This window comes from Sturnira hondurensis, unplaced genomic scaffold (assembly GCF_014824575.4).
Source record: "Sturnira hondurensis isolate 20B ecotype Veracruz unplaced genomic scaffold, ASM1482457v3 Scaffold0020787, whole genome shotgun sequence".
Classification (NCBI taxonomy): domain Eukaryota; kingdom Metazoa; phylum Chordata; class Mammalia; order Chiroptera; family Phyllostomidae; genus Sturnira; species Sturnira hondurensis.
In genome coordinates this window covers 1,881,398-1,895,753 of record NW_028093418.1, presented here as the reverse complement: position 1 = coordinate 1,895,753, position 14,356 = coordinate 1,881,398, and the positions used below count along the sequence as shown (strand labels likewise).

General features: G+C 45.2%; 1 protein-coding gene across 2 annotated transcripts in view; it reads right to left on the bottom strand.

Moving 5' to 3' along the window:
* Positions 1-14,356, bottom strand: part of CTNNB1 (catenin beta 1) — a 37,214-nt gene that overhangs the window by 936 nt on the left and 21,922 nt on the right. For both annotated transcript variants that reach the window (XM_037030648.1, XM_037030649.1), the window contains exons 2-15: positions 13,052-13,115; positions 12,397-12,630; positions 11,940-12,193; positions 11,572-11,810; positions 11,282-11,483; positions 10,109-10,253; positions 7,704-7,807; positions 7,286-7,624; positions 6,882-7,040; positions 5,364-5,483; positions 4,294-4,444; positions 4,094-4,215; positions 1,507-1,567; positions 124-344 (exon numbers count right to left, since the gene is read on the bottom strand). In XM_037030648.1, coding sequence (XP_036886543.1) covers positions 136-344; positions 1,507-1,567; positions 4,094-4,215; positions 4,294-4,444; positions 5,364-5,483; positions 6,882-7,040; positions 7,286-7,624; positions 7,704-7,807; positions 10,109-10,253; positions 11,282-11,483; positions 11,572-11,810; positions 11,940-12,193; positions 12,397-12,630; positions 13,052-13,064 — 2,352 coding nt within the window. In that variant the 5' untranslated portion in view covers positions 13,065-13,115 and the 3' untranslated portion in view covers positions 124-135. The remainder of the gene's footprint in view (positions 1-123; positions 345-1,506; positions 1,568-4,093; positions 4,216-4,293; positions 4,445-5,363; positions 5,484-6,881; positions 7,041-7,285; positions 7,625-7,703; positions 7,808-10,108; positions 10,254-11,281; positions 11,484-11,571; positions 11,811-11,939; positions 12,194-12,396; positions 12,631-13,051; positions 13,116-14,356) is intronic.

The window sequence follows — 14,356 nt, the reverse complement described above, 5'->3', positions numbered from 1 at the left end:
TCTGTTTTCGTGGCAGATTTACAAACAGGCCTAAGCCACTCCCACCCTACCAACCAAGTCTTTCTGAAGTTCTGTAGGCAGAGTAAAAGTATTTTACCCAAACTGGCTTTTTAAACTTCTTACCTAAAGGATGATTTACAGGTCAGTATCAAACCAGGCCAGCTGATTGCTGTCCCCTGGAGGCAGCCCATCCATGAGGTCCTGGGCGTGCCCCAGGTCTGGCAGCCCGTCAACTGGGTAGTCAGCACCAGGGTGGTGGCCACCCATGTCATGCTCCATCATGGGGTCCATTCCCAAGGCATCCTGGCCATACCCACCGGAGTGAAAAGAACGATAGCTGGGATCTGGAAGAGTCGGGGTGGGGATGAGATGGGCCAGCAGGGGAGAGGAGAAAGACACAGTTAACACTGAGGTCAGGGCACTGAGTGATGCGTACTTGTCAGAAAGCACTGCTTTCTAGCTTCTTCAACTTCTAACATTCTTCAGCCAAGTAATTTCCCAAGGCCAGGCCACCCACGAGGCTACAAAGTGTTTCCACAAAATGGAGACATGCAGATTCTAGTCACACCATCAGTTTACCCCGAACACTCTGCAGGTACCCAGGCAGGGACCAAGTTTCTCAGGACAAACGGGAGCAACCTCTTGTGTATGACCACTCAGGCACCAAGAAGGCAGAGGCAGACCCTAGCTGGGGTGGCTCAGTGGCTTGGGAACTGTCCTGCAACCTAAGGGTCACCAGTTCGATTCCTGGACAGAGCATATGCCTGGGTTGCAGATTTGGTCCCCAGTTGAGGCACCTACACAAGGCAACCAATGGATGTTTCTCCCTCTCCTCCCTCCCCCTCCTCCTAAAAATAAAAATATTTTTACAAACGTCATGGGTAGGAGATGAAGGCAGTAACAGGAAGTGGAGCAGATGTAATCTAGCTGCTGGAAGTCTAGGCGACAGCCACAGAAGTACTGAGAAAACACTGTTTTTTACTGAAACATTTACATGTTTCATCTTAAGGGCTGACATCTGTGTATCTGTCCAGGTAAGAAGCTCTGGGTTTTGGAGGGTTACCCCATGACCCATCTCCACTACATTACGGAGATTTCAGTTTTTCAGAGAATCCTGATAATACAACTATGTAAGTGCCCACCCCAGACATGACTTGGGGATTTAAGCTTCCCAAACTATCATTTCCTGGGTGAGTTGTAGACCCACGTATTGTGGCTTCTCTGGCAGAAAAAATAAAGAGCCAGGCGACTTGTGACATCCTGCGATGCAGAGGCCCAGCAGAGCGACATGCATCTGCTGGAGCGACCATGCGCTCTGCTTGTGTGTGGCCCAGCACCCCCTGCTCCATTGGCGACCCTGCTGCCGACTCTGGGACCTGAGAACCAACGGTAACTGCCGCCACTACTTTTCCACCGACACCGGCTTCCTAGATAAGCAAAGCAGCTCTGACGAAGCTCTGGTGCGGTAGCTGGTCCAGAGTTAATGGAGAAATATGAGACACATACCATCCTGGCGATATCCAAGTGGCTCTCCCTGGGCGCCAATATCAAGTCCAAGATCAGCAGTCTACATAAACAGGTACAAGGCAAGGAAAAAAGTGAAAATTCCCAACATAAAGTACTCTTGCCAACCACCACAGGGATACCCCATACAGAATTAGTTCGAAACCGGAGTATAAACACACACTTGAAACTCCGAGCTCACAGGCTGACCACTGGTCTCCAGGAGACACATGTTGTCCCACTGACGTACCCTTTTAATGAGTATGTATTACTTCTCTGCGTCAGGCACTGTTCTGGGTACTGGAGATGCGACAGTGCGCACACCAGGCAGAGTCCCACCCCCTCCGCACCTGCCGACAACAGGCCCGTTACAGGGCAGGAGTTTTAGCCTACACAGAGAGTGTAATTAACTGGGACGAAATGATGACAGGAACAGGTTTGGGGGAGGGAGCTGGTGGGGAAGTTCAGAGCTCAATTTGAACATACTAAGATTGACTGTTCAAAACCCAACTAACATTACTATTTCGCCTTTTTTTTTTTCAACTAACTATATATGTAGGCTCTCTCTCCATTCAACAAGTATAACACATTGTATATTGCTATGTACCCTAATTAAATGGCCAAATGTTTCAGTGAGTAACTCTGTACTGAGGAAAAATACAAAAATTTATAGAAATTCAAGTAGAGAACTTGAAAAACCATTCACCTAGACTAGTGAGGGGGCGGAGACAGGCAATGGCACGGCAGTGGACCTGGCAGTCCCACATTCATGTGCAGACAGGCCAGCGGGGACAACTGGGGAGCAACCCAGGGCTCCAGCATGGAGAAATAAAGCCTCGGAATCTCTGGCTTTATAAAACCTGTGAGGGTCCCAGCCTCACAGCAGAGTTCCCTGGAGAGACCCATGGGGCCCTAAAACATACACAAATCCACCCACCAAGGAATTAGCACCAGAAGGACCCAATGTGCTTGTGAGTAGCAGGGAAAGTGCCTGAAGGCCAGGCAAGAGCCGGGCAAGCTGCACTGCTCCCTCTGTTCCCTCGACCGCACACAGCACCACAACGCAGAGTTCAGAACACTAGTAATCAGGATGCTCACAGAAATGGCTGAGCATGGACACAAAGTAGAGGTAGAAGTGGAGGCTATGCAAAGTGAAATAATAAAGATAAAAAATACAGGGAACCAACAGTGAAGGGAAGGAACCTGGGACTCAAATCACCATTTGGAATGGAAGGAAGAAATAAACATTCAACAGGAATAGGATGAAGAAACAATAATTCAAAAGAAATGATGAGAGGCTTAGGAACCTCCAGGGCAACTTTAAACGTTCCAACATTTGAATCACGGGTGCCTGAAGAAAAGGAACAGCAAGAAACTGAAAACTTACTCAAACAAATAATGAAGGTAGATGCCCCCAATCTGGCCAAGGAAATAGACTTCCAGGAAGCTCAGAGATCCCCAAGTAAGTTGGACCCAAGGAAGCACACATCAAGGCACCTCATAATTACATTAGCCAAGATGAAAGATAAGGAGAGAATCTTAAAAGCAGCAAGAGAAGATGAGACAGTTACCTACAAAGGAATTCCCATAAGATTCTGAGTAGATTTCTCAAAAGAAACCTTACAGGCAAGAAGGGGCTGGAAAGAAGTATTCAAAGTCATGAAAGGCAAGGACCTCCATCCAAGATGACTCTATCCAGCAAATCTATCACTTAGAATGGAAGGGCAGATAAAGTCCTTCCCAGATAAGGTTAAGTTAAAGGAGTTCATCGTCACCAAGCCTATATGATATGAAATGTTAAAGGGATTAACTAAGAAAAAGATGATAAAATGTGAACAGTAAAATGACAACAAACCCACAACTGTCAACAACTGAATCTTAAAAAAAAAAAAAAAAAAACCAAACTAGGCAAACAACTAGAACAGGAACAGAATCATGGAAATGGAGGTCACGTGTAGGGGTATCAGTGGGGAAGGGAAAAAGGGAGAATGGGGTAAAGGTACAGGCATTAAGTAGCATAAATGCTAGGTACAAAGTAGGGGGAGGTTAAGAATAGTAAGGGAAATGTAGAAGCCAAAGACCTCATATGTATGACCCATGGACATGAACTAGGGGGTAGGGGATGGATGGTGGTGGGAAATGGGCTGCAGGGTGGAGGGGAATAAAGGAGAGAAAAAAAATGGGACAACTATAATAGTATAATCGATAAAATACACTTAAAAGATTAAAAGAAATTCAAGTAGAAAAATAGATGAAAAGTATTTTTAAAAAGTATCAATAAAATGACCTACAACTGTTTAACAAACTGCCTCTTTCGTCATACCCTTTTGAAAAATATTCATCTCCCTCTTTTATGAATTCTAAGGTTAGGCAGTTTGATCATTCTGAACAGGCTTTTTAAAACTGTAGTTCTCCCGTACAGTCACTGCTCGAGAATGACTATTCAACCAAGGACATGTCAGCACAAAATGAACCCCCATCTAGTGTTCTGAGGGCAGGCCACAAATCTCCCTACCTGCTCTAACCAACCACCACACACACACACACACACACACACACGCACGCACGCACCCGCGCTCACACCGCCTACCTCGTTCCAAGCCATTGGCTCCGTTCTGAAGAGAGAACTGGTCAGCTCAACTGACAGCCGTTTCTTGTAATCCTGCGGCTTGTCCTCAGACATTCGGAACAGAACAGCGGCTGCATACGTCGCTGGGAGAAGACGAAATCAAGGCCATGAGGAGGAGCCGAGGCTTGCCCAAGGCCCTAGCCCCGGTCCTTCCTACTTACCCACACCTTCGTTCCTTGAGTGAAGCAGCTCCGTCAGAGGGGCCGTGGCCCCCTCAGCTTCGATGGCCTCCGCAGCCTCCTTGTCCTGCGCAAGTTCGCAGAGGACCCCTGCAGCTACTCTTTGGATGTTTTCGATGGGAGAATACAGCAGCTAAGGGGAAACACACAAAAGCCTAGTTAAAGTGCGGCAAGCACCCCACTGTGATGCCAACGTTCCCGATTCAGTGGAAGTGGCATCCATACCACTCGCATTAAATCACAGTCATGCCCTGCCTAACAACAACGAGGACAAGTTTCAGAAATGCCTGGTCCAGCCTACCACAGACACCTGGGCAGCGCTGTACGCAGGCCACTGCCCCTAGGCTACAAGCCTGTAAGCACACCACTCCCCTGAGTACAGTGGGCAATTGTAACATAATTGTAAATGTAGGCGTGTGTACACCGGCATCACCACAAACATGGAGTAATGTGTTGTGCTATGACATCACAACATCGCTAAGTGACAGCAATTTTTCAGCCTTTGACAGAAACGTCATTATGCAGCACATGAACGTATTCCATACACTACTTCCCAAGTGCTGAATGCGCTGGAGCACTGGTGTTCTGCGATACTTTTAGTTATAAACCCTTTCTTCGGAGACTGTTGCCATTGAGCGAACACTTGGAAAACCCAGGGGTGGCTAGAGGCCTGGGCTCTGGCAGCCCAGCCCAGCTCTCCTGCTCCCAAACTGAGTGAGTACCCTGAACAGTAGAGTCCAAAGTCTCCACCCGCTTCTTGAGGCCTCTAGCCCCAATGTTTCTCCTATTGCTCCCCCACCCCTGCCAATAAAGGGACTTTTCATAAAATTGAATATATTCTGTATAGAGCACCTTGCACACTGAGATTCTATTTTTCATACTTTGGCAGGCAGTCATGGGCAAAGGTGTCATTTTATAAATGGTGACAGGTGAAAATTATATGTTGATGCCCTTGTTTTGGTCCTTAATTTCCTAAAAAGTTGCTTATCATTAAAATCCTACAATACTATGGACATATACAATCTAGAACACCTCATTTAGAACCAATGTACCTGCACAAATAATGGAATGGTATTTAGTCCTCTGATTACGATTCTGTTGTGAACGTCCCGAGCTAGGATGTGAAGGGCTCCGGTGCAGCCTTCGACTATTTCTTCCATGCGGACCCCCTCCTGCGAAAAGAAGCATAGTTAACAAATAGGGTATTCTCTTTCCTCAAGTTTTACACTGGAAAGGCTTTCTGAATGCTAATTACTAGACTAATTATTCACATTATATGCCCAAAGTTTCTCGAATTTGAAATTCGTTCAGGAATGGAGGAGGATCCCATTAAGCTGAATGTCACAGAGGGGCGGCGCTCATGGCAGCCTCGGTCCACGTGGCACTGCCCCCCTGCCCCCCAAAGTACTTCCCTGCTCCTCTGAATACCAGAGAGAACTTTCTACAGTGAGGGCACCAACCACTCCAGGTAAAAGGAAAACAAAGAAGATACACAGAGGGCAGAGCAATGGTCAGACTACGTCGACGTTCTTTCACATACTCCGATTCTGTACACCTGCGTATAGTTGGTGAAAGCTTTGTGAAGCTTCATCACCAACTACTAAACTACTGAGCTGCCAGCAGGAAAGTCCACCCCCCAACCCCTCCAGACTACTCGACTGTACAAGAGATGGGGATTAGCTTTTGCAAAATACATGTTTTCACTGTTTCTTAAATTTTAAAAAAGCTTATGATTGTGTTACTTTCGAAACAACTGACGTTTCTCAGGACACAGAACCTCCTTTCTAAAGAGATCTAAAAATAAAAGGTACCCTCTGCATTTTATTAAGCTAACTCATAGACACCAGTCAACACCCAAAGCAACGAATTGAGAAGGCCCAGGCCCTGAGTACACACACAGAACTAGCAGTAAGGGGTTCCCAATGTTTGTTTCGGGGAGGTCCCTGTGTTTTCTAAAGTAACCCAGTTAAAGAGACAGCTCTCTCTGAAGGTCTGAGTCTCGAATTCTAAGGATTCAGAAATGTCTCTGCTTACAATAAAGCTAGCTTTAAGACTGAACACTTGACAACAAAGCTTTAGACTGAGAGTATGGGTAAAGATTCCAGAAATGCTGCTATTCATTTTTGAAATTTGTTGGTAATTTTAGGCCCATGGACATAGTTTAAACAACTCTTGGAAGAGACAGCAGAAGGTGTGTTAAATATTTATAGGTAGAACTCATACTGTAATGGGGAATAAGTTCTGAAACCAGACAGACTTGCATTCAAATGACGACTGTTACTCTCTAAGAAGTGACCATCTGTATGGATTACGTGAGAAAACACTATGAAATGCCTGACCTCACCCTCCCTTTGTAAGACTGATGACGTGAAGACGCAAAGAAGATGTCAAAAGGAAACACCACTGGGAGCCACATTATCTTCTCTGCAGCCAGAGTCAGATTTTAGCCATCGGCAAGCACCCTTCCGGCAGGAAAGAATGGAGGGAGCCAGTGACCAAAGAAGTTCCAGACCCTATGGACTTATGCATTCCTTTTAAATAGTCAGCGGTCATTACTAAAGTTTGCCTACCACAAACTGCTGCTGTGTTCCGCCCATAGATGTACGACGCTGGGTGTCCTGATGTGCACGAACCAACAACTGAACTAGACGTGGAATGGCACCCTGCTCACGCAAAGGTGCGTGATTTGCTGGACAAAGGGCAAGATTTCGAATCAATCCAACGGTGGCCTGTAGGTAAGAAGAATAAAGAACTGGCATACAACTCAACAAAATCATTTTCTTAGCCTAAAATTCCTACCACATCAAAATTACGGGCATCCCTTGAAAAGCAGCACGGAGTACACAAAGACTTCAGAAGCCCGCCCCTCCCAGCCACACTTGCTGCTGCTCGATCCCTGGCACCTGGCAGCAGCCGTCCGAGAGCCGGAGGCGGCTCGTTGTGAACTCTGCGGCCATCGACTTCGACAATTTACCTTTATCAGAGGCCAGTGGGACGGCGGGTGTAGGAGTTTAACCACAACCGGCAGTCCATAGTGAAGGCGGACAGCGTTCTGGGCCATCTCTGCTTCCTGGTGTCGGCTGGTCAGGTGACGAAGAGCACAGATGGCAGGCTCAGTGATGTCCTCCCTGTCACCAGCACGAAGGACAGTACGTACAAGCGCCTCTATACCACCCACTTGGCACACCATCATCTTGTTCTTATAATTATTGCAGGTGAGATTAGAAAGAATTCCAGCTGCACAGGTGACCACATTTATATCATCTGAGCCCAAGAGCTGAACAAGGGTCCCAAGAAGACCTTCCATTCCTTCCTATGGAAATAAAAACAGATGCTCAATATATACTCATTTTGACTCTTACTACCAAGCCACTGGTTTACTCAGAATTTACCTGTTTAGTTGCAGCATCTGAAAGATTCCTAAGAGTCCAAAGACAGTTCTGAACAAGACGTTGACTTGGGTCCGTCAGGTGGAGCCCTAAAGCTTGCATCCCACCTAGAACGTTAAACAGGATCTAAGGCAATGACCGTTAGGTACCAACTCCTATCAGCACTAAATGTTTTCTCTAGTCTTACAGGTGTCTCTCTCTATTGCTAAAGCTCATCCCTTCCACTTAAATCCTTTATTTCCTACATAGTGCCCAGTTTCCCATTCTTTGCCAGTTCATTTCCACTTCTTTCAAGTATCTGTTGCCCCTTCCCTACGAGGGAAAAGCCTTCCTTACTTCCACTGTCCCCTGTGGAAGTATCCCTATCACTTACTCACTCCTGCATGCCTGTTACTCATTTTCTTTCATCTCCTCAATCACTTCAAATAGATACATCCAATACTATTTGTTGGTGCCTCCTAGTAAGCAAAACATTCTAAAATCCCTACCTTCACAGGGCTTGTGGTCTAGATGGAGGCAAACAACTATACAGTAAAAGAAAACTATATACTGTGTCAGATGGTATTAAGTGCTACAGGAAAATGTAACAGAGGATGAGGGAAGGGACTACAGTTTTAAAAGCAGGGAAATCAGGTAACCTCAATGCGAAGATGACATCTGAGCAAAGACCGGAAGGAGCCACGTGAACTCCTGGGGTAAGAGCAATCCAAAAAGAACGCACTGGAACACTACTGCCAGGGACTGTATGGAAGGCACTGACTCCAAAGCACGTGCTCCAGAGGTGCACAGCCTTCCACCATCTAGGACCCTAATGAAGCACATTCACACTGGCAGGTGTCTGAATGGAAGCTGAATTCCACCTACTGGCTCCCTCGTACTGAAATCACTTCTGAATGCAGCTGAGAGATACTCTCCCTTTCTCCACACTGACCTCCACATTCTACACCTCTGGTTTCCAAGCTGAAATAAAGCAGGAACACCTCCAGGGCTGAGGAAGGCGTGCCTAGCACCACAACCTCACCCTAGCTATTCATCCCACTACTAAACTGCAGCTATCTATACAGACCCTTCAGCACCTAGAACTCAACATCCTCTACCTTTTCTCTTAACCCCCACTTCTCATAGAGATAAACTGGTGCCTCTCACTCTGTAATCTAACACCCCTCTTCAGGGAAGCCCCTTTCTCCACCCTCGTCCCCCATTAATTCTGTATCCCCGTTTGCTGTTTCTCTCTCTCATAACACATATTCCAATTTGTAACCACCACATGTTTCTATTACCCTCACTAGACAGTAAGAATAAATACTGGGACATGTATGGTACTAAATATTTTCAGAATAAACTAGAACATCAGAATAATCAGGGGAGCTTCTTAAAATGAAGATTCCTAGGCCTCCAATTCCATGTATTCCCAGTTCCCTACTGACCTTCTCTGACATTTCAACACGCTGGAGATTCTGATGAAGTCAGTCTAGAAAACCTTTTAACAAGCTCTCACAACCAGCACTCCAGGTATTTCTGGAGGAGCGGGCAGAACCGATACCCCACTGCTTGTGTGAACCCAGGTACACCTATCTGCGCCACCCCCCCGCCGGCCCCCCAGCTGCGGCACTGCCAACAGCTGTCCTGAATGATCGTGATGCCTTTCTCACCCACGGATTCTCTAACAAAATTCCTCTCAACAAGCGGGAAAATGGGTGTTACCAACCCTACACTTTATTTCCAGTATTTTCTATCAAACGCCTTTATATCTTTCTTCTTCCAGTTTTCATCTGAAGCTAGATTTGAGTCTAGGCAGATGCTGTTAGGCGGGTTACCAAAAGGAAAAAGATGCTGGGTAGCTGAAGAGTAACTGTATTTTCATGAAGGAAAGCAAGCGGCCTTGGAGTAGACCACCTATTCCTTTCCTCCGCCACCAATATGCACATAAAACCAGCTGCTCCATTCAAAGAACTTAAAGGGACCAGGAAATACTGTTTCTCATCTCAGACCACATGTTCACTAAGAACACAGAATACCTCATTGCTCATGTGCAACACACTGCTCAAGGGCATCTGCTGACAAATCAAGAAAACGACTTGGCTACACTCAACTACATGTTAATGTCTCCTATGTATTCACAAGTCTATTAGCAAAGCAAGTTAAAATTTGCCCAAAATCAAAACTAAATGCACATTTTATCACGCCAAGGTTAGTAAGAACTCTCCTTAAACTAGGCTTACGGAGCACCAATGCAGGTATGAAGCAGAACATGTACTAAGTCTAAATGTGATCTTGGCTACAAGCTGTATAAGGACCATCTACTTTCAGTCCATTAACGTCAGGTTCTATTACCCTCTTCCCAAGAAAGGTCATCTGACTGGACCCACAGCTGCTGTACACATGAGAACGCAGAACAGAATACTCACCAGCTTCCACAATAGCCGGTTTGTTGCTAGAGCAGACAGACAGCACCTTCAGTACTCTGCTTGTGGTCCACAGTAGTTTCTCATAAGTGTAGGTCCTCATTATATTTACTAAAGCTTGAGGTCCACCACTAGCCAAAATTATCAGCTAGAAAGACATGTACGTATTGTTAAATGTGGAATCTGGATCAAATGCCTGAGAGAAGCCGTATTATGTCACCAACCTATTTTATTATACAAGAATTGCAGCCAGCCTGCCATTGACTTGAATGCTTTCCTGGAGCCCACCACCCAGACTCTCACACGGGGACCCTATTTAACACTTCTTCCTACAGCATTCCACTCTGATTCAGGCATCCCAGTCCTCCCCAAAATAAACAACCCTGGCCCAATTTTTTTCTCATAAATCATAGCAAAAAGGAGGAAAAATAATGTTGGTATGCAATAGTAATGCCCAGATATGACAGTGAAAATTTGCACCAGAATAGGCACTTAAAACTCATGGTTTGGCTCTTTGCTTGTCCTAGTCCTATCTACCTTACAAAGAGATACCATATAAAATCACCCCCTCCCGCCCTTTACTTCCCCGCATAATCCCACCTGCCAACTCTCTCCAATTTCCTAAAAACAAATCTTACTTCAACGATGCCGCTGAAAATTACTTGCCTGCTCTGCAGTCTCACCTCAAACTCTTCCTCTCCCTCACTCTTTGTATTCCTTAAGTTTTCTAAACTCATCAAGTCCCTCCCTCAGTGGGACCTTCAAAGATGCTATTTCCTCACCATGATCCCCACCTCATCAACCTCTCTGATCCTTAAAAGCTAAACTCAAGTATTGTTCCTCCGAGAGGTCTTCCTGAACCCTCAAAACAGGGTGAGGTTCACTCATGTGTTCTCAAAGCCCCTACCCACCTCCTCACACTTGACCTAAATAGTAATTTGGCTGTTATTTCAGCATCTACCTCCCTTCCAAGAATGAAAGCTCTAAGGGAAGAGGGCCTACTATATCCCCATTGCCTCGCTCAGTACTTGACATACACTCAAATGTGTAAAGAAATAGAGATGTTTTAACTTTTCTCTGATACATACTAAGGGTGAAGTGTATAATCTGCCAAGAAAAACACGACACTGGGGGCCGCTAAGACTCCACAACACAACATCAGAACAATTCTTTTACCTTGCTCTCTTGATTGCCGTAAGCTAAGATCTGAAGGCAGTCAGTTGTAATTGCCAAGAATTTCACATTGGTTTTGTTGAGCAAGGCAACCATTTTCTGCAGCCCGCCAGCTAAACGCACTGCCATTTTAGCTCCTTCTTGATGCAATAAAAGGTTGTGGAGAGTTGTGATGGCATAAAACAACACGGAATCCACCGGCGAACTGGGGAGAAGAGAAAAGGTACATCAGGAATGGTGTGACTGCACACTTCCCCTTGTTAGCTTTGAGCACTCCGACCATACTTTCTTACCCAAGCATCTTCACCAGGGCAGGAATGCCCCCAGACTTAAAGATGGCCAGCAAGCCCTCGCGATGATGGGAAAGATTGTGCAAGGTCCCCGCAGTGCAGCGAGCTGTCTCCACATCATTTGTGTTCTGCATGGTACGCACAATAGCAGATACCATCTGAGGAGAGCGCATGATGGCGTGTCTGGAAGCTTCCTTTTTAGAAAGCTGATGGACCATAACTGCAGCCTTGTTAACCACCACCTGTAACGAACAGGAATCAGGAGACATAATTAGCTTCCAAATATGAGTATTAGGTAGACACTTTGAGAGACTACTTCCTTGAGAATGTCCTTTGGAGCGGGCTAAAGAGCCAGCCATGCCATCACTAACCTGGTCCTCATCATTCAGCAGTTTCGTCAGTTCCGGGATCGCACGCGTAGCAAGTTCTGCATCATCTTGATAGTTAATCAAATTTACAACTGCATGTTTCAGCATCTGTGATGGTTCAGCTAAACGCTGGACGTTGGTGGGGTGAGCGGCATCGAACTGTGTAGATGGGATCTGCATGCCCTCATCCAACGTCTCAGGAAACATAGCAGCGCGTACTCTCTGAGCTCGGGTCATGGCATACTGCCCGTCAATGTCTGGAAAAGGTAAATCAATGCTCACTGTCCAGAGTTCAGCATCACCGGAATATCTGCTATCCTAAACAGTGTGGTCACCTTGCAATCACTCCTGTTTCTTTACCACACCATTTTTGGAAGCTGTTATTACACATCAGCTTTTAAAAAAATGACTGATTCTCAAAGTGGCAATCTGACTTTCAATAAGGCAATAATGCTCTTACCAGCTACTTGCTCTTGAGTGAAGGACTGAGAAAAGCCCTGGTGGTCCCAGTCGTACAGGCCTTGTTGGGTGGTATCCACGTCTTCCTCCTCGGGATTGCCTTTCCCACTCAGAGAAGGGGCTGTGGTGGTAGCACCAGAATGGATTCCAGAGTCCAGGTAAGACTGCTGCTGCCAGTGACTGACCGCCGCTTTTCTGTCTGGCTCCATGGCCATGTCCAGCTCCATCAAATCAGCTACAAAAAGGAAGCAGCATTAGCATTACTACAACAGAAATGTAATCTTCGTTTTTAACAACAAAAGGAATCTGTAATATGACCCACTGAAATATTTTAGAAATAAAGTTCAATTCGAAAGACATCCAAGAACAACAGAGTAAGAGCAGGATTCGCTTGGTGGTGGAACAGCCACTCTTAGGGGACCACCACAGCGCACGAACTAGACCGCATCCGGGCTCCAGAAGCAGTCACCAGGACTCAATTCTGCTGGTGGCTTGTTTGCTATTTCACCAAGCCATTAGGAGGGGTGAGCAAAAAAATAAAACAAAAGGTAGCCTGACAAGCACGGAGAGAGGAAAGCAAGGGGGATGGGAGTGGGCCAGGGTTAGCGGCAAAGCAGCACAGCCCCAATTCAGTAACTAAAGACTATGATACAAACCTTGAGTCGCCATTGTCCACGCAGAGGATCCTCAAAAACGGCTGTTTGGTGTACTTCAGATACCCTAAAAGAGTTTACCAAAAGTATTCAGGATTTAAATTAATTTGATCTCAACACTCGTAAGTCACTAGGATGGCCTGTCGAACTCCATGGGCTACATCCACACATCCACAGAAAGCCCCCAACCTTTTCCCGTCTGACACAGTGCAACACAGACGGCATGGGCTGCCCTCCAGACACTCCAGCCACGGCTCCACCCCGCTGAGCCTCTAAGTGGAAACCCCTCTTTAGGAAGCACCTCTTCTGGGCAGAAACAGAAAGGCGATGAAGAAAGCATAAAAAAAGCTCTAATAATGCAAGCCGAGAAGAGGCGAAGAGACACCATTCAAAATCAACTCCTCGAGTTCCAAAGGTCTCTCCCATTTTACTGAAAAAGTCACACTCTTCAGACAGTAGAAATCCAATGGGATTTTTGTTTTAAACACCAATTTTTCATTCAAAGGACCCATTGTTTTCTGTCATAGTACAATCCCATCTAAAACAGCTTCAAGAAAATAGATTTTGATGACTGGATCAGAACAACTGAAGTCAGATTTTTTAACTAAGAAGTAAAATTACTTTCCAAATGAAAAAGTTTGCAACACAAATTAGAAACATGATTTTCAGTACTTTTTCTAATTTCAAATTTATAGCAATGATTATAAATACAAGTATTACTGACTGAAATGATGCTTTAATCAACATAAATTTAACCATTCATACACATGTATAAAGATCTTAGCTTATAATTTTATGTCTGCATTTTGGCTTTACTGTGTAATATTCAGGAAAACTATGACTCAGAAAAGTATTTGCAAATAAGAACAATTTAAGGTTCCTAGCCTCTAAACATTCCTAATAAAATTTCCTTTATTACAAAATCTGTCCCTAAACGAGTTCATCTTACACTGCAAATTAACACATTAGGTATTTACCAGTGTGTAAAGGTAAGTGCCAAATGTTTAAAGGAAATCTGAAACTCCTCTCTAAAATCCTGTTTTTCTATGTAAAGAAGCATTTATTTGATTATTTCTATAATTGCTCTTCCAGCACTAGAATTTTACAACCACAAGACTCACCACACTTATAGCTGATGAGAGGTGTGGATACAATTGTTTTAATGACCACAGTAGAAATGGTGATTTCTATGTAAGGCAGAATGAAGGACAGAAAATAGTAAAAATGATTCCTGTCAATAGGAATCTCGTATTTTAACATACAATTGAACCCTGAACACCACAGGTTGTTCAACACAGGGCACTGACA